The sequence below is a fragment of the Phacochoerus africanus genome, chromosome X, assembly GCF_016906955.1.
Source record: "Phacochoerus africanus isolate WHEZ1 chromosome X, ROS_Pafr_v1, whole genome shotgun sequence".
Classification (NCBI taxonomy): domain Eukaryota; kingdom Metazoa; phylum Chordata; class Mammalia; order Artiodactyla; family Suidae; genus Phacochoerus; species Phacochoerus africanus.
This window is the reverse complement of record NC_062560.1, coordinates 125,131,358-125,152,501: the sequence shown is the minus strand read 5'-3', so window position 1 is coordinate 125,152,501 and position 21,144 is coordinate 125,131,358. Positions and strand designations below refer to the sequence as shown.

The window sequence follows — 21,144 nt, the reverse complement described above, 5'->3', positions numbered from 1 at the left end:
TGAGCTCCTATACGTGAAATCTTTAGAACAGTGCCTGGTACCAAAAACGGCTATGTAACTGTTTGATATTATTACTGTGTACATTCAATTCAGACCAACCTGAGTTCCAATCATGTTTTGTCTGCTTGGTAACTGTATGGTTATGTAATCTGGGCCAATTTATTCAAGCTCTCTGAGGCCTCCAGGCTGCCCTTGACCCATTAATCAGTGGTCTCTGGGTCATGAGCTAAGCACTGCCGGAGAAAATTACACAATCTGTACATTGGAACGTGTACAAATTTCACATCTTCAGGAGCACCTGGATCCTTGAGGTTGCCTCCTAGTCGCACTATATTCCTTACAGCCCCCTTTCTCCCTTCCAGTGACCATTTCAAACCTTCTCTGATGTCCTCAAGTCTCTGACCTTTCCCGACTGTCTCCTACTCCTGCCAGCTTCTCAGGAGACAGGCTGGAAACGAAAAATATAAACATTCTCCTATATTTACTTCTAATATTTTGTGTGTTTTTAAAAGTTTTTACTACATCTGGTAATAATATTGTTGTATGGGGTGAGCTAAGGACCCAAGATCAACTTAGGGAGAACAGAAATGTTTGTAATATCATTTTCCTGGCTCAGAATGGTATGCCTTTCCATGTGTTTAATATTCTTTGATATTTCTCGTAGTGACTTAGTGTGTTCATACAGCTCTGGCTCAGTTCTTATAAATGACTACATAAGCTTTAAATGGAGTCTTCTTTGCCCATTATATCTTATAGTTCATTGCTTTACACATGAAGACAGTGTCTGTATACTTATTTTGTGTACTGAAACTTTGCTGAATTATATTGTTCATAATAAATGTTCTGGTTAGTTCTCTTGGGGTTTTCAGGAAAACAATATATATATAATCTACAAATAATCATTTTACACATTCTCTCCCCTTTTTAATACCTCTTATTTCTTCAGTTTGTTTAATTGCCTTGGCTAACCGCCAGAACAATATTAAACAGCAAGGATGATAAAGAATATATAGTCTTTTTCTTAACTATAATGGGAAGATCTCTAGAGCGTCTCTGTGAAATGTGACACTAGCTTTTGGGCTGAGATGGATATATTTGATCACATTAAGGATATTTCCATCTCTTCCTGTTATATCAAGAGTAAGTATTGAATTTTGTCAAGCATCTGTTAGCATTTACAAAGATGATCATGAGGTTTTTCTTTCCTTGACTATTCATAAAAGGCATTATATTAATGGATTTTTTTAATATTGAACCAGCTTTATATTCCTGGGAGAAAACCCACTAGGTCATGGTGCATATCCTTTAAAATACTATCTGATTCTGTTTGTTAGTACTTCATTAAGGAAATGTGCAGCAATAGTCACAAGTGATATTATTTTGTAATTTTCTTTTTTTTATATGCTGTTTTTTTTGTCAGATTTTGGTATCAGGATTACATACTAATTCAGCTTTTCTTAAAAAAATACTTTGCAAATATATTTCTTCTTGTTTTTTTTTTGTTTGTTTTGTTTTGTTTTTCTCTTAGCTTTTTAGGGCCACACCCACTGCATATGGAAGTTCCCAAGCTAAGGGTCAAATCGGAGCTTTCAGCTGCCGGCCTACACCACAGCCATAGCAACTAGGGATCCAAGCTGCTTCTGCAACCTACACCACAGCTCATGGCAATAGCAGAACCTTAACCCACCGAGCGAGGCCAGGGATCGAACTGGCATCCTCATGTATCCTAGTTGGATTTGTTTCTACTGCACCACAATGGGAACTCCTTCTTATTGTTATGTTCTGAAACAGTTGAGCTACATTATAACTTAATGGTTTGGTAGAATTTCCCTATAAAACGCCATCTGGGAGTGATGATTTCAACAATGGATGGGACCAGTCTCCATTTCATTGGTGATGATAAGTCTAGGTTTTCTTTATTCTGAAGTCAGTTTCAGTCAATTATATTTCACTAGAAAAATCGTCCATCTCATCTAGACACTTATATTTATTTGTACAGAGATAAGCAAATTGCCATTCATGATTACTTAATCCTCTGTGTGTCTGAGAAGTTTTCTCTTTATCATTCCTTGTTTTATGTATTTGTGCCTTTGCCATGCTTTTCTCGCATCCTCATGGGTACTAGTTAGGTTCTTTAACCACTGAGCTCCTGCCGTTTTTTTCTTGATGAGGATAACTAACGAATTATCTATTTAATTGCTGTTACTCCTTTATTTGGGAAAAAAATATATTCTAAATGTGCTAATTCTAATGATCTTCTGTTCCTATCCATTACATTGCAGCTCTTTATCTACTTTTAAAATAGTATCTTTAAGCTCTTGTATCACTGCTTTGGCTCTTGTTTTTTAGATAAAATCGCTTCATTTTTTAACAATCCATGCCACTGTGTTGGTCATAGCTTCAATTTGTTCTCCAGTAACCCTTTTTTTTTCTGCCACATTTTTCCATATGCCACTTTAAAAAAATGTTTGCATAGCTCATGCAGTGATTTCCTTTTTGATTATTATTAATTTTTTAGGAACAAGCATTCTTCTTGGATCAGTTGTTTGTGGATGTGTTTATGGCTATGGGGGCTGTGGCTTAATATCAGACTAGCTGGAATTCTCTTCTCTTCAAACACACCAGGGTGTGGGAGTTCTCATTGTGGCTCGACTAGTATCCATGAGGATGCAGGTTCAACCCCCGGCCTCACTCGGTGGGTTAAGGAGCTGGCATTGCTGTGGCTGTGGCGTAGGCTGGTAGCTGCAGCTCCAATTTGACCCCTAGCCTGGGAGCTTCCATGTGCCACGGATGCGGCCCTAAAAAGAAAAAAAAGACCCGCCCAGAGTGTGTGACCCAGTGCTTCGGCGTTTACGTCTCCATTATCAAGAAACATCAGCCCTGTAGGCTGCTCTCAAAGCAGCATCTCACTCTTCCACCTTGCTTGAGCACCAAAGTACTTTCCACAGATGTGGATTGGTTATGTAAGTTCTCATTTAATTCTGCTTTTCCTACTTCTCAAGATATGTATGTTTCAGAGTTGGTCCAGGGACACTCCCATCACAAATCTTCACACCCATTCCCATCACTACACTATCACTGCGGCCTTTCGTGGTGTGCCTCTTATGCTGAAAATCAGTGCTTCATCATCTATGCCCCAGATCTAAGACCATGAGAATCTTTTTTTGGATTCATCTCTGTTTGATCTTTACAAAATAGTATTTAGGCTTCCGGATGTCTTCTGGTTAGGGCAATGATGGAATTTGCGTTTCTTTTTCTCGTTCTCCATGATGCTTTTGGTTATTAACAAGTGAATGGGGCAAGCTTTGCTTTATTCTTTCATTTCGAAACTGGAAGATGCCCACCAAGGTGATTCTGAGAGGTTACCTTCTCCATGCACGTTCCAGAGACACTGGTTTTACCTTTACACAGCTGCAAATGGAATGGTAAACCTCCTTGCATCACAATTTTTTCCCCCAACCTAATCCCACTGGCACAGCTAGGACAAAAGGACTGGTTTTTAAACAACAGTTGGAAGCAATTACTTCTTTCAGATAAGCCTAGACTGCTTTTTGGCAAACTAACACATTGTTTCATTACCCGCCTTGCACATCCAAGATACAGAAAGCAGGTGTAAATTCTACACACGGCTGAAATTCTCACCTGCTTTCATTCAATTCAAGAGAAAATAATAAATCACCATATTCACAAAAAGAAACAGGTTGACAGAAAACAGACTTATTTTTACAGCACGTCTACGATATGTAGGGACTCGTATATTTACTCAGCTATTTTAAAGGGGCGACTCCTGCTCACTCCCTGGACAGCTAAATGCTGAGTTGCTAAGTTACTGGTATTTGACATCGTCTCTTCCCTGACATGTCCCGGCTTTGACAGGTTCCCATGATTCACTTGTCCAGCCACCTCGTTACTCACGTTACTCATTTACCCAATGACGTCTGGATAATCATTTAAAATTCACATCTTACACTCGCCGCAAACCTCCAGATTCCACATGAAAATATTTAAACTGCTTGACAGGCTCTGAGTGCATTTGGAAGCACACTGGATGGCTTACCTACATCGCGCACATAATAGTTGTTATAATTAAATTTAGCATCTTTCTTCTGGGTTGGTTTGTGTTTGAGAAAAGAGGAAATGATTACTGGGAGGCAAATAATGGGTAATATCTCTTATGGGCTAATTTGGTTCCATGAATAGCTCACCTCACACATGCCTGTTATGTATTAAGTCCATTAGTGCTTTGAATTAGCTTCAGAAAAGGTGATACTCCACATAATTTACCCAGTCAAGGGCATTTTCACCTGCTGACAAATTTACATATTTCCCAAGGTCATTAGGTAAGAGCTAGTTCGTTTATTTGACTCCATCAATGGTAACATTAATTATAATCTAAATTATATTTAGCAATTGTTGTCTTTCTTGGATGGAACACTATCTTTCTATTTCAAGAAACTATAATTTTGAGAGTCCACACCAGAATAGGAGAGACGCTTTATGAATCATTCCGGAAGGATTAGTATTTAAGACGGCTGTATAGAAAATCGTTTGCATGATTCCAATTTGAACATTATTTATACATTAATTTGACAGGATATAAAATCAATTGCCTAATTATTGGTTAAATTTATCAAAGAAATTCTACTGAAAGGTGCTTGATTATGCCGCATAGTTATGATAATATAATCAAATTGCCTTTCAGATGTAATTGTCTGACCAATTTCACTCGCCGATTCATTTTTTTTTCCTCACTCTTGAGATGGGCTTTTTCATTTGTTGCCCTTTTAAAAGTAAAAAATAGCAAGTACTGTACATGGTCGTCCTGTAATTATTTGGTAGGTTCTTTCCACGCTAAAATCGCGCACTTAAACACAGACCTAATAAGCAGAATTGCCATAATTTAGAAGGCTGTAAACACAGATCATGCTGTAATCAAAAAGAGGTGCCCGTGTCGGTGTTTACAAACCTGATCCATATGGCAGAGAGAGATCCGTAAGATGATACAGTTTATCAAATCAAGTTCCCTAAATCCTAGCGAGCAAATTCAGCATCCTTCATAAACAGTGAATTACCCATACAGATGTTTGCTTATGAAATTATCAACTACTGAAGGTACTTTGCGAGGAAACACAATCTGTTCGGCGTCAACTCTAAGCGAATATGCTCTCTCTGCATTTTTGACTCGAGAAAGGATTTAATTGATAGTTTGTTGATGGTTTTAAGTAAATTCTTGTTAAGAACAAATAAATCATACTACTGCAGAACAAATAATCATCGAACATCCATCCTCAGCTAGCAGCATTTAGTGCGTGCTGCTCTCCTTGGCTTAACTCTTCCAGAAATGATTACTCCAGGACCCATAAAACCCCACGGAGCTCAGCAAAGAAGCCTCTGCTGCCGCCCATATTATTACATATGAGCAGCTTAGGAATCCCTCATACGAATAGATGAATTGTAACTGCAGATGGCCATCACTAGGGCCAGAGTTGCTATTATTTTTCATTTCTGTTTGTACTTGATGGTAGCTTGGCGCTAAGGAGAAAATGGCATGCTGATGGAAACGGATACACGGGCTGGGCTGCGCCACGCAGGTTGCTGCCTTTAAGTTTCTGATTTGTAAAATATATAATAAGCAATCATGTCCTTGACAAGGAGCAAAGCCATCTGAATTGATACAGCTTCTTTTGCGGGAGAAGGGCAGGTGGCAGAAAGGTGTTGTGGGCTGGTGAATTCGGGTTTGTTGGAAAAGCTACGTGGCATTATTTGGGCATCATTGAATTTGTACAAATTAAGGAAACTACAGAAGCTGAAAGGAATTGTTGGTTGATGTCACTACAACGTTAATCATGAAATAGACAGGAACTTGTGAAATACGGACGGATGCGGGTTAAACAACAGAGAAGGAATGGATAGCATGAGGGTTGTTAGAGGGCTGTTTGCCCCGGGGGCAAATTACTCAACCTCTCCGGGTTTCACTGTTCTGTAACCTGTGATATAATCTTTCAGTTTTGTTGTGGAAAGTAAATGACATAAGATGCTTGCAGACTGCCTGCATACAGGAAGTGGCACGTTACTCATTACTGTCATTTTTTATTAGGAGCCGTAATTTGTTGCTGTTATTTTATTATTTGCGATGAGATTGGAAAGTATTCAGAGTGGCAGGAAGAAAGAATGAATTCCTAGGACCTGCATCTGAGGCCATTTTTTTTTTTTTTTTGGAATCCAGAGATGCTCACCGTAGCTTTGTGACAGGGAGGTTGACAGGTAGGTGGAGTGCAAAGCAAAGACCAGACTCTCCTTTTGCTTCTGCCAAATACTAGCCTCACCCTCGGTTGCAGGTCATTTATAACCTCCCTGGGCCCCCATTTCCTGAAATAATAAGGGACTACCATGTTTCCTGTGATCAAAATAAGATAATGGGGTTCAAGGCTTCTGAAAGGCAGTCACGTGCTAGAGGGAAATGAGGTCCCCGTATGGGGTCCGGTCAGCCCTGCAAGACCAGATAAGGTGGGCTCCTGGAGAGAATGAGAACCAGGAGCACATGGAAAGAGAAGTGGGAAAGTGGGTCTGAAGGGGAGAAATGGGGAGAGGAACTTTCAAAGAAAGCCAACTGGTTTGAATTTGAACAGTGTTTTGAAAAGGGGGCCAAAATAAAATGCATTAGGCACAAGTATTTCCATTGCCTGGGGACTGAGGGGCTGAGAGTGGGGACGGGCCAGTCGCGTTGTACTTGGTTAATAAAAGAAGTCTGTCCCAACGTGAGATGAAGTGGTTTGCCTGCCGGGCTGTGGAGCAAGGAAGGGGGGGGGGGGAATCAGGGCAGTGGAAAAGTAGGGGGAGCCAACAGCCTGAGCCCTCTCCGCGTTCCACATGCCAACAGTGTGTCCACGTTTCAGATCCCTTCACGGCAGGTGGCTGGTGGGGTGGAAGGGTGTGGAATTACCCCCCGTTTTCCAGATGAGGAAATTGAAAAGCCACACGGCTCGGAAGCGATGGAATGTCACGAGCAACTGGAGGCCAGCTCTTCCTACCCCTGGGCCAGGGCCCCTTACTCTGTGTAGCCCCCCTTCCCTTCCTCTGCGAGGGGGTCAGAGAGCGGAGGAGAGAAAGGAAGAAGGTGCCCTCCCCCCAAGGAGGAGGCGGACGGGGGAGCAAAGGCGACAAACACACTGACTGAGAAACCGTCTGCAGGGCCCCAGCGCCCTCAGACAAACAGGAACAAAAATGCCAGCAAGCACCCTGTTGTGCCATGTGACGCGGGCCATAAAACTTTAAGAATTAGTCATAAAATCTGAGACATAAATTTCTGAAGCTTATTTTTATTCCAAGCATGGGGAAGGAAACGTCCTTCTTCAATAAAGGAAAGCCCACTCATTAATGCTATTGTTGAGAAAAAAAAAAAACAAAAAAAACCCAGAATTCTATACAATCTATAGCCCTTCACCAAAAAAGCCGTTTCCCTGGATTCTCTTTCAAGAATGACAGAAGGACTTTTGTTACTTTCTCAAAGGGTACTATCATCTAGAAGCTTATTAAGGCAACTACTTCTTTTCTTTCCGTGTTTAAGTGACATTCTGTTGTTGCTCTAAGTGGATCCTCCGCAGACTGGAGCTGCCAGCCTCCGCCAGGTGCCCACCCTGCTCCCCTCGCTCAGTCACTGCGTGAGCCACCTAGGCATCGGGGCCAGGCTGCTCTTAAGTAGAGAATCCCCACCCTTACAGACAAGATGGTGATGTTGAAATGGGTCCGCCATTCCTTTGCGAGCTACGAAAAGACCACCGACCTCATTTGGAAAAGCAAGACTACTGTAGAGACCAGAGGGAGGGGTTTCTTTCACTGTTGCCTTACTTTATTTTTTTTTAATTTTCATTTTATGTTATTTTATGGCCACGTCTGCAAGCACTCGGACGTTCCAGGGCCAGCGATGGAACCCACACCTCAGCACTGACCCAAGCCACAGCAGTGACAACTCCAGATCCTTAACCTGAATAGCCACCAGGGAACTCCATTTGTTGCTTTTCTTTCTTCCTTCCTTCCTTCCTTCCTTCCTTCCTTCCTTCCTTTCTTTCTTTCTTTCTTTCTTTCTTTCTTTCTTTCTTCTTTCTTTCTTTCTTTCTTTCTTCTTTCTTTCTTCTTTCTTTCTTTCTTTCTTTCTTTCTTTTTCTTCTTTCTTTCTTTCTCTCTCCCTCTCTCTCTCTCTCTCTCTCTCTCTCTCTCTCTCTTTCTTTCTTTCTCTTTGCTTTTTAGGGCCGCACCCGAGGCATATGGAGGTTCCCAGGCTAGGGGTTGAATCGGAGCTGTAGCCACCAGCCTACGCCAGAGCCACAGCAACACGAGATCCGAGCCGCGTCTGTGACCTATATATACCACAGCTCACAGCAACACCAGATCCTTAACCTACAGGGCAGGGCCAGGGATTGAACTCGCAACCTCATGGTTCCTAGTCGGATTCTTTTCTGCTGCACCACAACTGGAACTCCATGTTGCAAGGTGGCCAACATCCTCACAAGTATCTGGTGGACCTGACCCACCTCCACCCAATGCAAGGAGCAAGTGGCTCCCTTCCCCGGGGGCATGCCACTCTACCCCAACCCCTGGTCTCAGGGAGAGGTGACTGATGGGCTCCTGGGCTCTTCTCTTACAAAAGCACTAGTACACCCCTAATTCAGATCAGAGGGCTTGGACTCCTCTCTTTAACAGTTCTTCGGCTGAAAGAGGTGCAGGAACCCTCACAGCAGGGAATCAGATGGCTGGTCAACTCAATGGGAAAGTGTTTCTGCTCTTTGTTACGCCTTTGTTTTGCATTTTCACAGAGTTTGCTTCCAACACTGGACGGCTGAGAAGGCACTGACCAGGGGGAGTTGGGGTGACTTTGGTGAGGAAAGGGGATGCAGAATTTTCACTGGCACAGCGATCTTCTTTCCGCAGTGGAAAACCTGCATGGTTTTCTCCTCGCCATGCTGAGCATGTATCACAATAATGAGCATTTATATACTTCTTGGCAGCTTATCGGGGAGTTCGGACAGGATCACTGTCCTCTTTCACAGACAAGGAAGGGAAACTCAGAAAGATGAAGTGATCTGTCTAAACCGCCGAAGTGACGAATGGTAGAGCCGGGACTTGAACTCACTCCCCTAACTCTTACTCTTCATACACCGTATCGCCTTGGGATGCCAACAGCCAGAGAGAGGAGATACGTTTTTCTGCCGTAGCTTTGGTTTTTCCTTTCTGTTTAATCATCTCCTTTGGGAGTGGTCATTGCCACCATTTGCAGCTCCGTGCTACCTCCAGGCCAGTCTCATGTGCCAAGTCCCTCCCATTAGTGACACTTCCCAGTACTTGCCACGGTTCTCAAGTGGCTCCTCTGCTCCTCCCCTCCACCCTCCCACATCTCATTCCCTCATCACGGGCCACCATCTCCATCACCACGTTCCATGAACAGTGTAGCCGGAGGCAGCAGTGAAGCTGACTTGAGATCCCACAGAGCAGAAGGGCCAAGAGGGAGGATGCATGAATAGGGAATGTTTCCTAAAGGGGCGGGGGGGGGGGAAGAGTCTCCAGTGAGACCGCCGAAGAAAGATCCAGAAGGATGCGAGAATGGGACAGAAGCTTGGTGAGATCAGGAGACTAGCTTGATTAGAGAGCAGGAAGATGAGGAAAGAAATGAGAAAGGAGGTGTAAGCAGAATGGAACGCAAGGGTTCCCCAGCATGACACTCCTGGAAACAGAAGACTCAGTACTTTACACAGCTTAGGCAGATAAGTTGCTTCATTATTAAAAGGTACAGAAATAAAGGTTTCAACTCACCCGCAAGATTTCTTCAACACAGCTTGGATCACTGGGAAGGCTTACCTAAAACAAAGGTAAAAAAAAAAAGAGAGAAAATGAAGTACAACCTGGTTATTCTCAGAAAAGCAGATTTATAGTATTTTACTCTGTAGGGGAAAAAATGTAAAGAAAGTAAATATAGGCATTCCCTTTGTGGTTCAGAGGTAATGAACCCGACTAGTATCCATGAGGATGTGGGCTCAACCCCTGGCCTCGCTCCGTGAGTTAGGGATCCGGCATTGCCCTGCGCTGTGGCATAGGCGGCGGGCTGCAGCTCTGATTTGACCCCCCAGCCTGGGAGCTTCTATATGCTGCAGGTGCGGCCCTATAAAGAAAAAATAAAGGAAATATAGCTACAGATGTGTATTTTTCCCCTACTAAATACAAAGCAGTAAGTATCTGCAAATGGCCAATCTCGTTTTACCGTAGTGATATCATAAGACCATAGTGCAAGGTACACAGAGAGAGCTTGGTTCTGTCACTGCTTTCCTATGGGGCGTAGAGCCATCCTCCCCTGTCGCAGATACTCAAAACCTGAGGCCTAGATGAAACCCTTCTGTGATTAAGTTAAGTGCTCTTTTAATCTAGGAGTTCAATGAGATGCCTACAAGTCTTATCCAAAACACTGAGGCTGAACCTCCTATGTCAATCCCACGCTTTGCCATGGCGCACACACAAACTCACAGACATACGGAGTGAATCCCCTGAGCTTTCCTTCTCAGCGTGACACCTTCCTAATCAATCAAAATTCAAGCAACTAGCAGAAGGGTGCTGAGGACCTACTCCCTGCCTGGCACATGCCCACCCTTGCCTCCAGGGGATCCACAGTCAGTAAAAGCCAGATAGGAAACACCCAAGTGAAACGGCAGCTGGAGGAAGATCTACGAGGCACCGTGTCATCCCCTGAGCAGGTACAGGCATTCCCCAAACCCTCCTAACTCTCTGCAGGATTGCCATGGGGTCACTCTCACTTCCCACTGCCCTCCCGTTGTAGCAGGGAGAACACTTGGTCTCTTTCATTCTGTACAGACGGCATTGCCACAGAGGCTCTGTGTTCCGGGTCTCTTGCAAGGGCAGTTAAGTCCTCATCCCCTAGTTATGTTGCTAGATTGAAGTACAAAGACAACTATATTTGGGGAAATGGGCAACAGAACATGGTGCCAGCTTACCTCGGTCTTAACAAACACCTGCTAGAGTCCTCGGGAAATCTTCCACTGGCGCTACAGTCACTACTGCAATACGTTAATGTCAATCCATACGTATTGAATACCTTTTCCATGTCAAAGATCCCTGCTTCGAGGAGCATGGACTCCTTAGTGGGGACTGGAGAATTTGGCACCAATAACGAGGGGGGCCATCCAGTCTGGGTTATCCAGTCTGGTTCCAGTTATTCTGGTGTCCTTACTGATAATGTTCACTTCCACCTTCAAAAGTGTCCTGGTTTGGATGATAAATTATATAGTCACCCTTCCAGGAACAATAATTAGTACCGAGTGGAAAGAACAGGAGAAGGAATGGCTGAGAAAGTCGACTGGGGTAGGTAGATGTAAAGAACCTTCAATTCAGGAGTTCCCGTTGTGGCGCAGTGGTTAACGAATCCGACTAGGAACCATGAGGTGGCGGGTTCGGTCCCTGCCCTTGCTCAGTGGGTTAACGATCCGGCGTTGCCGTGAGCTGTGGTGTAGGGTGCAGACGCGGCTCGGATCCCGCGTTGCTGTGGCTCTGGCGTAGGCCGGTGGCTACAGCTCTGATTCGACCCCTAGCCTGGGAACCTCCATATGCTGCGGGAGTGGCCCAAGAAATAGCAACAACAACAACAACAAAAAAGACAAAAGAACAACAAAAAAAAAAGAACCTTCAATACAGGTTCATGATAGGGAACCACAAGTGGTTTGGTCTAGCATAGGTCTCTCATTCCGTCAGTCACTCACCAACTAGTTTTTGAGGGCCGGGGACGGTGCCTCCAGGCTTGTGCCCAGCAAAGATACAACGGGAAGAAGCAAAAGGAAACCCAGTTTCCTCCCTCATGGAGTGTGTAGACTCAGGATGAAGAATTACACAGTTAATGGATGATTGCAACCATGCTAAGTACTACAAAAGAGGCCATCCCCTGGCCTCTAGGTCTGCAACATGAAAGGTTCTGTGTCCAAATAAGTGTGGGAAATGCTGCCACCCACCTCCTCTCGGCAATCGTTGATGCAAATTAAAGGCTCGGAGACACCTATCTCATTGCTTTAATGCAGCAGGTCCCCAACTTTCTTAACTATTGAATTGTTGGGTGTTTGGTTTTCTTTTTTTTTTTTTTTTCCAATTAACTATTATTGCCATTCCACAGAATGAGTGTTTGCAGAACATGCACTAGGAGAGGCTGGTCTAACATATTACAGGACCACAGAACTCAACTGATGGTTCTTACCAGCAAATCAAATCTCATTCCATTGCTCAGTGCTCTAGTAACTATATTTCCTAAGACAGTTGTTGAACTCTTAACGTCTACCTTCCGCAAACACAAAGGTCAAAGCGATTACAGCAAAGGCTTAAATCTTCCGTATTGTCACATTATATCAGCGTGGGCCACCTGGGCAAAACATATGTGGTCCGCTCTCATGAAAAGGTCTTTTGTATTCCTTTTGGCACACAAACACACAAATGTTCATCTTGAAATAAAAGTAGGAAGAAATATCAGCAACACTCAGACACAGCCAAGAACACCTGTCTATGACTCTAAAGAGTTGGGTGGGAGGCCTGGCCCTACGACTTGGGAACAGGACTTCATAACCTTCCCCCTCTGAGTTCCAGTTTGCCCAACTATAAAATAAAGTCGAGCAAAATAAGATAACAGTAATAATAATAATACCTTCTCCTTTCAAGTCTCACAGGGTTTCTGTGAGCAGCAAAGGACATATGGGACGTGAACCTGCTTTGTAACCTGCAAAGCCCCGCACAGTGCGTCAGGTTATTAGCCCCTGTCCTGCTGGTCTCCTTCCTGCATTATTACGAAGCCCAGGCTGCTCGTCTGCTCAAGGTAAGATCTGACTCACTCTTGCCGACTGCAAATATCAGCGCTACACCTGGTTTTAGAAATATCCAGTTCCTTATGGGGAAATTCTGTCAAAAGAGAAAGAGTTGTGGGTGCTGGGGCTTTGCTGTGCATCCAATAATGACTTCTGGGGGTGAGTAGCACTCAGGATGGGAAGGAGCTCTGCAGACACAGGCAGTCAAACAAATGTGCATCCACGCCGAGTGTTCAGGTTTTCTTTTTCTTTTTTTAGAAACGACTGGGATCCAGTATTGATATGGACACACTCCCCTAGCCCTGCCCCACCACTCTTTTCACTGCAAGACAACTAATTTGAGCCGCAAGTGTTCTCTTTTTTTTTTCCCCCCCTGCAAGTGCTTTTGAATTAACCAGCAAGCATTTTCTCTGTGCCTAGAACAGTGCTAGGCGAGGTGGGGGCTGGGGACACAAAGAGCTATCAGACGTGGCCTCTTTCTCTGGGAGTTAAAATGTCTAGATGGGACGGGAAAACAAACAATTAGAGACCCACTGGGACAGACATTGTAAGGTAGTCGTGACAAGGGTAATAGGATCGTATTCACTCGCCCGTCCGCCTATTCATCAGTTCTCCCATTTATTTCTTTAGACAACAAATCCTGATTGAGCTCACACTGTGCTCAGGATGGTGCCAAGGGGAGGATTTAAAGACGCTGAAGACAACATAATTTCTGCCTTCAAGACTCCACGCAAACTGGGGGAGACAAACATTTACAGGGGAAACAGACAATACAGAACAGGGGGTCTGATCCCGTGTCAGGGAGCGGGTACCTACCGCGTTCACGGACAGAGCCATGTCCGACAGCAGCTCCCAGCCGAGGTGCCCAGCGTAGTCCTCACCCCACAAGGGGGTGAGAGGCCAAGGATCTGACATGGCTGAGAAGTGGCGGGGCCACCTGAGGCCACTTCAGGCTCGGAGCCCCCTGCGGAGTGGCGCCCGGGTCACTCTGCGCTCCGGAGGGAGGCTGGGCTGAGGCTGGGGCTCGGCCCCAGCTGCCCAGGGGCTCTCTCTGGCTCTCTGTCCGTCTGTCTCCCTCTCACGCCCCTTCCTCTCGCAGGGCTCGTGGAGGAGTCACTCGGACAGGTGTGACAGGAGCCAGGAGGAGAACTAGTGGTGACCCTGGGATTAGAACTGCCGCCCGACGAGTTGCCAAGCCGCCGCTCAATTCCGGAGCCACCTTCGCCTCCCTTTCAATCCACTCTCGAGTATTCAGATAGTCCACAAAGCGCAAGTTAGCCACTCAGAGCCGCGGCGTCCTTCTGTGTATCCCCCTCTCCGCCCCCTCCTCCGGGAGCAGAAAGCAAGCTGCACGCCGCCCAGGGGAGGCTGTGCTCTCACTCCTGGCCCCACACGACCCTCTCATGCTGGGCGCCGAGGGATGCGGTCCTCCAAGGGCCGGGGGAGGCAGGCGCACGTCGGGCAGGTGCCACCCCATGGAGCCACAGAGAGACCACGCACGCATCATCTGCCTGGTGATAAAGACATATCTTTGGAAATAATCAGGGTACCTTTAAATCATCAAATATTCAATTAACTGCAGCAACAATAAATGAATTGCATAGGATGTTTTAATCATCCTGGAATTAATCAGTTTGGAGCATACTTCTTGGCGATTAGGGTTATACAAGATATCAAAAATAGCCTGATTGTGGCATTGAGAGACTAATGGAAAACATGAAGATTAATGTAAAACATTAAAAGAATCGTGATCCTCAGATGGTTAACCCCGGGGAGCGCGGTGCATGTCTCTGAGTACGTTATTATTAAGGAGCTGTGAGGAAAAAGAGGTCACTTCTCTTCCTAAAATCACCCTCAGGTTGTCCCACAAAACCTGGGAATCAAAGCCCACTATTCTAGGCATATTCCACCTTGACAAAGACTTAGCCCAGTACAACTCAAAAACTGCAACTTTAATTGCCAATGAATGCGTGGGTTCTCCCAACGAGTACAAGTGACAATGAGTGACACATCACCAGCAGTCAACTCCATGCTATGGGCCCAGTGAAACAATATCCACAGCTGACACCAACGGCAGCTTCCAAACTAATCCCATTTGTATTTTCATTAACAAATCCCTACACTCGTCCCCATGATTGATTGACGGGGCAGAGGTCTGCTGTCACGGCTTTCCTACTAAAATGAAAACTCAGGTTAGATATTGGACTACCAAATGAGCTTCCTGTCCTTTTAAAATGTTTAATCCTCCAACCAGGGAGTCCCAGTTTTCCAAGCTGGAAAACAGCCGGCCCAGCTCACCTTAAGGTCTTTCTGGCCCTTGCTTCCTATCTCACCTTTACCTGTGTCTCTTTTCTGGATTGTATTCACGAGTCTGTGGCTAAATGGAAAGCAGTTAATGCGACTCAGCCTGCAGACAGAAATCCTCAGGTGATGTAACTTTAATCAAAACAGAAATGATTTCACAACGCCGACATGGGACAGCCAACCAACCGGCTCCTCCTCCCATTTTATCTTAATACAGCCAAAGTCCTCAGTGGCCAAGGAGTTGGTGTTTAAAATACTGCTTCTGGCCAATTTTTTAAGGGCGTCGCTCCATGTAAAACAAGAAAAGAAGCAACAAAAAGTAGAGCGTGGAGATCAAAGGAATTTACCGCTTTAAGCCAAGTTCAGAAAGTGACCCTTTGTCCAGAGCCTTACATGGAACTCAAACTAAAATGAAAAGGGAAGAGGCAGTGATCACGTTTTGTGAATCTGAGCAAATAAAGGAGATACATGACAGTATTTTCTAGGGGCTTTGAAGCTGGACAGACTTGGATTTTAACCCCAGCTCTGATTCTTAACTTGCTTTGTGAACTAGAGCAAGACACCCGAACTTCCCTGAGCTTCTGTTTTTCTGTCTCCACAAGGGGCATAAAAACTCCACTTCGAGGGTTATCATGGGGCCGCGATGAAGTGAGGCATATAAAAGCACCTTAGCCTGGCAGTGCGTGCATCCGAGGGCTCCATCAACACCTTCTACTCCAAGTTCCCTTTAAGGCCCTTGGAAAGGTGTCAGCACCCTGAGCCTTGGGACCCCTGAGTCGAAAGTTTAGTTGCCTGGTCAACTGGCCCCCACGACATCTTGGGAATGTCGCTAATTATGAAATCCTATGCAGGGGCCCGGTGTATGGGGAGTCTCAGGCTGCTGCTCCATCTGGTGGCTCTCGGGGAAGGTGACAAAGGAGGCTGGAGATGGGACTCGAGGGGGGAAGACAACAGAGAGTGAAGGCGGAGTGGGGGTGGGCAGGTGGGGGAGGGGAAGGGTGGGCGATGTGCTTCATTATGAGGCCAGCTCTCCGCTGATTACATTAGGTTCGGGCAAGGGCGGAATGCATATGCAGAAAGGCCCATCATCAGCTGAGAGTACCTAATGGCAGATGGAATTTGAAGTGAAGAGTACTTAATTCAGTGGGCTCTGAATAGCCATTAGCTCACTGTTCACTTATTTGGTCTAATAACTAGTTTCTATAGAAGAGCGAGCTATAAATCGGGAGGGGGGGTTATAGTCTTAAAGAAAAAGAAGGTACACATCTAGACCGATTACCCCAAGAAATTAAGAGCCTATCTGGAAGCGCCTGGCTGCCTGGCCCCGATTCCCTCAGGACGCTCTGCCTCTGGTCCCCTGAGCTGGGCAGCGAGGTCGTTCTGGCTGCCGCAGCTGCTGCTCCTGCCCATACCTGTGCCTGAGCTGTGCTGTCTCTGCAGGCCGGGGTCTGCGGGGACAGGGCCCCTCCTCCCACCTGCTCCAGGCTCCTCACCTAGACTCCCTAATTCTGCTGCTCTTGCACAAGCCGCATCCTCCTCATTCTCCTGGCCAGCCTCACAGACTCTGACCCAACTGGCTTGTGCCTCCGTGCCTGTGCTCGTCTCAGCCCTCTGTCCGCGCCCAGTGCCTGCCCTGCAGCCCAGAGACCTTCCGGCCCTGGTCCCTTCCTTGCGAAATGTCTAGGCCTGCACACGACTCCTCAGGACCCGCAGGACACCCACCTCTGTCCGGTCCAGGCCCTCGCACTGAAACCAAGGGCCATTTAAGATGAAAATCCCGATTCCACTCAAGTCCTATTGACTTCACCTCCATGAACACGAATGCCTAGCTGGTGCGCAGCCCATCATCTCTTTAGCAAAAGAGGACACTGTAACAATACAGAGGTACAAAGTGAAGTAAGGCCATTTCGGAACCCTGTCCTTTGCCACTGTTAAGAAGGCTACCGTGTGTGATCGAAATATATATAAAAAAAGATGTCACAGGAAGCAAATTCACTTTTAAATTTTGTCAACTAAAGAGTAGGTATTAGGGTTGGTAGCATTTTCTTAGGCTTCTGACTGCTCCCGGATCAGAGCAAACCCTCACAGTACAAGGAAACGGTTGCCTAGCAGTGATCTCACTTTCAGGTAACATGGTCTTAAAGTCGTGAACAGAAAACCATCCTGACAGCCAGGAAGCAGCTCCATGTTCAAGCGCTGCCACTAATTAGATGTTTGACTTGGGATGATGCACCTCCTCACTGTCCAGTTGACACAACGGTGCACTGGGAATCAATCACAAATTCCCAGTGTTTTGTATTTCACGTAACAGTACCAAACCAAAAGGAGATCTCCATAACACCACCAATTTTTCATCCCGAGAGGACATTACACAAACAAAAGGCAAAAGGTAGGAAGGGTGTAATCTCTAAAACAGGTACAGTGTCTTCCCGATACATGACAGTAGAGCCATGCCGCCATCAAACACTTTCACACATACCATTGGTCTTCTATTTCCCATTTTGCCACAAGATAACAGCACCTTCACCTTGGACTGGCTGCCAGACAAGACCATCTTCTCAGGTACCTTTTGGATTGTATGACTTCATTCACCTTCTATTTTGTTCTGTGCTATTGCGTGGTTCAGCACATGCCAATCAATCAACGGCATACACCACATTCACCAAAGAAAAGTCAAAAACCACATGATCATCTCGATAGACGCAGACAAAGCATTTGACAAAGCCCAACATCCATTCATGATCAAAACTCTTACCAAAGTGGGTATAGAGGGAACATATCTTAACATAATCCAAGCCGTTTACGACAAACCCACAGCAAACAGAACACTCAACGGAGAAAAGCATGTATTTTACTCCAGGTGGTAATCCGCATCTCAACTTCAATTCTCTGTCTCCTACACATGCACGATCTTCTCACTGACACTAATTCTCAACTCCCAGGGACAGTTCCTCTTCTCCTGCTGATGGTTTTTAAATGCATGGAAAATGCAAAATAATTTTTTGACTAGCCGACACAAACACGAGTAAGCAGACGACTCTTCTGCGACAAGCCATATACAACATGTGGCATACATGTCCTATAGGCTTCACCGTCAGCGTTTGTCTCCCACTTTAGTCATCTTAAGATGAAACTGAACCAAAAACCAACCATTTACAGTCTCTTTTGTGAGGAGTCCACATTTCTGAATAGCACAGCATATTATCTATCACACATCATGTATTCCGAGGCCTCCCAAGAACTCTTAGGAGTGGCTGGGGGGCAGGTGGAAAATCAGGCAAGCACAGTGCCCCAGAAGCCTGGAGAAGAAAGTGCTTCAAGGAGAAAGCCGCCATGCAGTAGGATGCAGAACCAGCCACTAGGTTTGGCATGATCTAGGCCATTGGCAACCTTGGGCAGAGCTGTCTCACTGGACGTGAACCTGACCAGCGTGCACTGAGGAAAGAAGAGGAGAAGCAGATGCAGAAAGGATACAGACCATTCCTACAGGGACGGGGAGCAGAGACATGGGGTAATGGGAAGGGGCGATGGGCCAAGGCTCTCCTCTGTTTGCTCAGAGGGATGATGTTCAGGCTTATTTATATGCCCGTGGGTGTAACAGTGGCGAGGGAAAAGGTAAAATCGCAAAAGAAAAAGGTGGATGATTGTAAAAGCGAAGTCCTTGAGGAGAGAACAGATCAGGACACAGCTGGAGAGGCTGGCCCGAAAGAGGCGCAGGGACACTTCGGGACACTTCTTCCATTGTCACAGGAGGGACAGGTACATAAGCAGTTGGGCTGGAGAAATTAAAGACGAGGCGACAAGGAGGCACTCGTCTATTTTTCTGTTTTTCTCTATGAAGTACGTGGCAAGGTCATGAGTGGAGAATGGGGGTGGTTATTGGAAGGAGGAGCAGGAGTATGCTAGGAAAGCGTAATGGAATGATCTGGCAATGTTCGAGGGAGGGAAAGAGCTCGCCCTCGGGGGAAACGCGGAAGGAGATGCTGTATAAGCCCGGAGTGAAAGGAAGGAGGCAAGGTGGGGGCCGGGGAGAGGAGAGAATTAGAGGCCGAGGAGCGCTGGCGATTTCGAAGGGGGTGACCCTCTGCCCCCACTATTAGCCACGGCACTTTCCGGCGCTGATGAGCTAATTAAGCACAGTTCACAGTTCTCCAACTGCTCTAATCTATAAGGGGCTTCACTCTGAACGGAACAAGCAGAGAGCCCAGGAGCAGGAGTAATGATTTTCTGGGATCCCACAGGGGTGAGTCTCCTCATATTACCCAGAAGGCCAGAGGAAATTACGCCCCGGGCCAAAGACGGCCCCGGGGCTAGAGGATCTCTCCAGGGGCTGAATGAATTCGACTTGTCCCTCGGGAAGTAGAAACCTCGATTAACCCAGATCCTCCGGCGAGAGCGCACTCCCATTTCACATCGGAAGGAGTTTCCGAATTGTTTAAAGAAGAGCTGTTTTCCATCCTTTAAACATTTTGTCTTTAAGTAAACGTTTTACACATTTGCTGTGTGATTGTTAGCAGGAAACGTTTTCAAATACGATTCTCTTTTATAATTCATCTTGGATTGGCAAGTTCTTCTAAGCATTTGTGGTTCCCAAAGATGCAACGATTTCCTCACCAGGGGAGAAAAACTGAGCGGGGGTTCAGGCTTTTCTGGTAGCTTCTGAGGACATTGCCACGGGCATATTATGGGGTCTTCAAGGAAGTGCTGCGACCCCACTTATAAGAGAAGTTTTTAAATATGTATCTGTGGCTCGTATTTTCTGACAATCTTTTAGAAAAGAAAGGTCTTTCCTTGAGAGTCACAATCCCTCACCCTAAAGAAACTCCTTCAGTCTTCTTGTAGGCACATAGCTAATGATTTAAATGTCTGCTTTAAAATGAGAAACCCCGTTTCAGTTTGGTTTTCCTCTAGCTAAATCTTCCTTACAGCAACGTTAAGTGAAGCAGACTTTATACATTGTACCCATGCATGTCCTCAATAAAAACGGGACAACAGAATACACTTTGATAGAAAGTGGCTCCACTTTCAGACTAACCTCTAACGAACTTGGCGCCTTCTTGACTCCCTAAATCCCGCACTTAGGATTGTCTTAATTGCCAGTGGATGACACTGCGATGCCACAGAAACAGACCTACAATTGCTCTCTCTGACAGTGACGCTCTGAGAGAACAAGCCCCGTGCGTGGGAACTGAATCCTTGCCAGCTCCCCTATTATTTATAACTCTAATTAAAACACTTTTATCTATTAATGCCAAGTGACACTACTAAATATATTCAGGGAAGTTCACATTTTTTTTTTCTCTACTTCTGAAATCTCTCAGATCCGCGCCCACTTGCATGTGGTTTAACTGCTCACTAAAATGAAACGATAGCTAAGAATAACTCACTTCCATTAGATTTATAAATCTCATTAATTAATTCTACATCTCCAATGGTGGAGAGACCAAACTCAAATGCAAGATCTAATTAAAGAGAAGTAAAAAAAAAAAAAAAAAGTTAAGAAACAACACTGAGATTGAAACACAGAAGTAACTGTTTAGCCTCAAATTAATGAGGCGCTATGCTAAGCAAGCATGTCCATTAATCCCTAATGAGGATTTTAAACACATTAAAACTTCCTAATACAAAATGTTTGCCTTCCTTTTATCCAATAACAAATAAGCCAATAATTTTCTGGCTCTAAATGACACTATTAACTGTCACGGCATGTTTTATTTGACAAACCCTCCATTCAAATACTGTAAAACCAATTAATTTGCCTGCTGTGAAATGTGTTTCTTGATAGCTTTTATGTGATTTTTTTTTTCTTCTCAAGGAAATGTAAATAGGAGGTCAATGTAGGTGCCTTATTTTGCTTGAAAAATATTCCAGAGGATCTATAGGTTGTCTATCCTGTTTGTGATTCAAATGAGTTGAAAGACAGCCTCCATCTTTGGGTCACAATCTCGCACTGGTCTCCTGGTAAGTAAACTGTGTCAGAGTGACAGTCTGACCATGA

At 45.3% G+C, this 21,144-nt stretch overlaps 1 protein-coding gene across 1 annotated transcript in view; it reads right to left on the bottom strand.

Moving 5' to 3' along the window:
• Positions 1-21,144, bottom strand: part of AFF2 (ALF transcription elongation factor 2) — a 482,556-nt gene that overhangs the window by 179,596 nt on the left and 281,816 nt on the right. Inside the window, exon 4 of the mRNA XM_047764620.1 lies at positions 9,808-9,852. Within this exon, the coding sequence (XP_047620576.1) occupies positions 9,808-9,852 (45 nt within the window). The remainder of the gene's footprint in view (positions 1-9,807; positions 9,853-21,144) is intronic.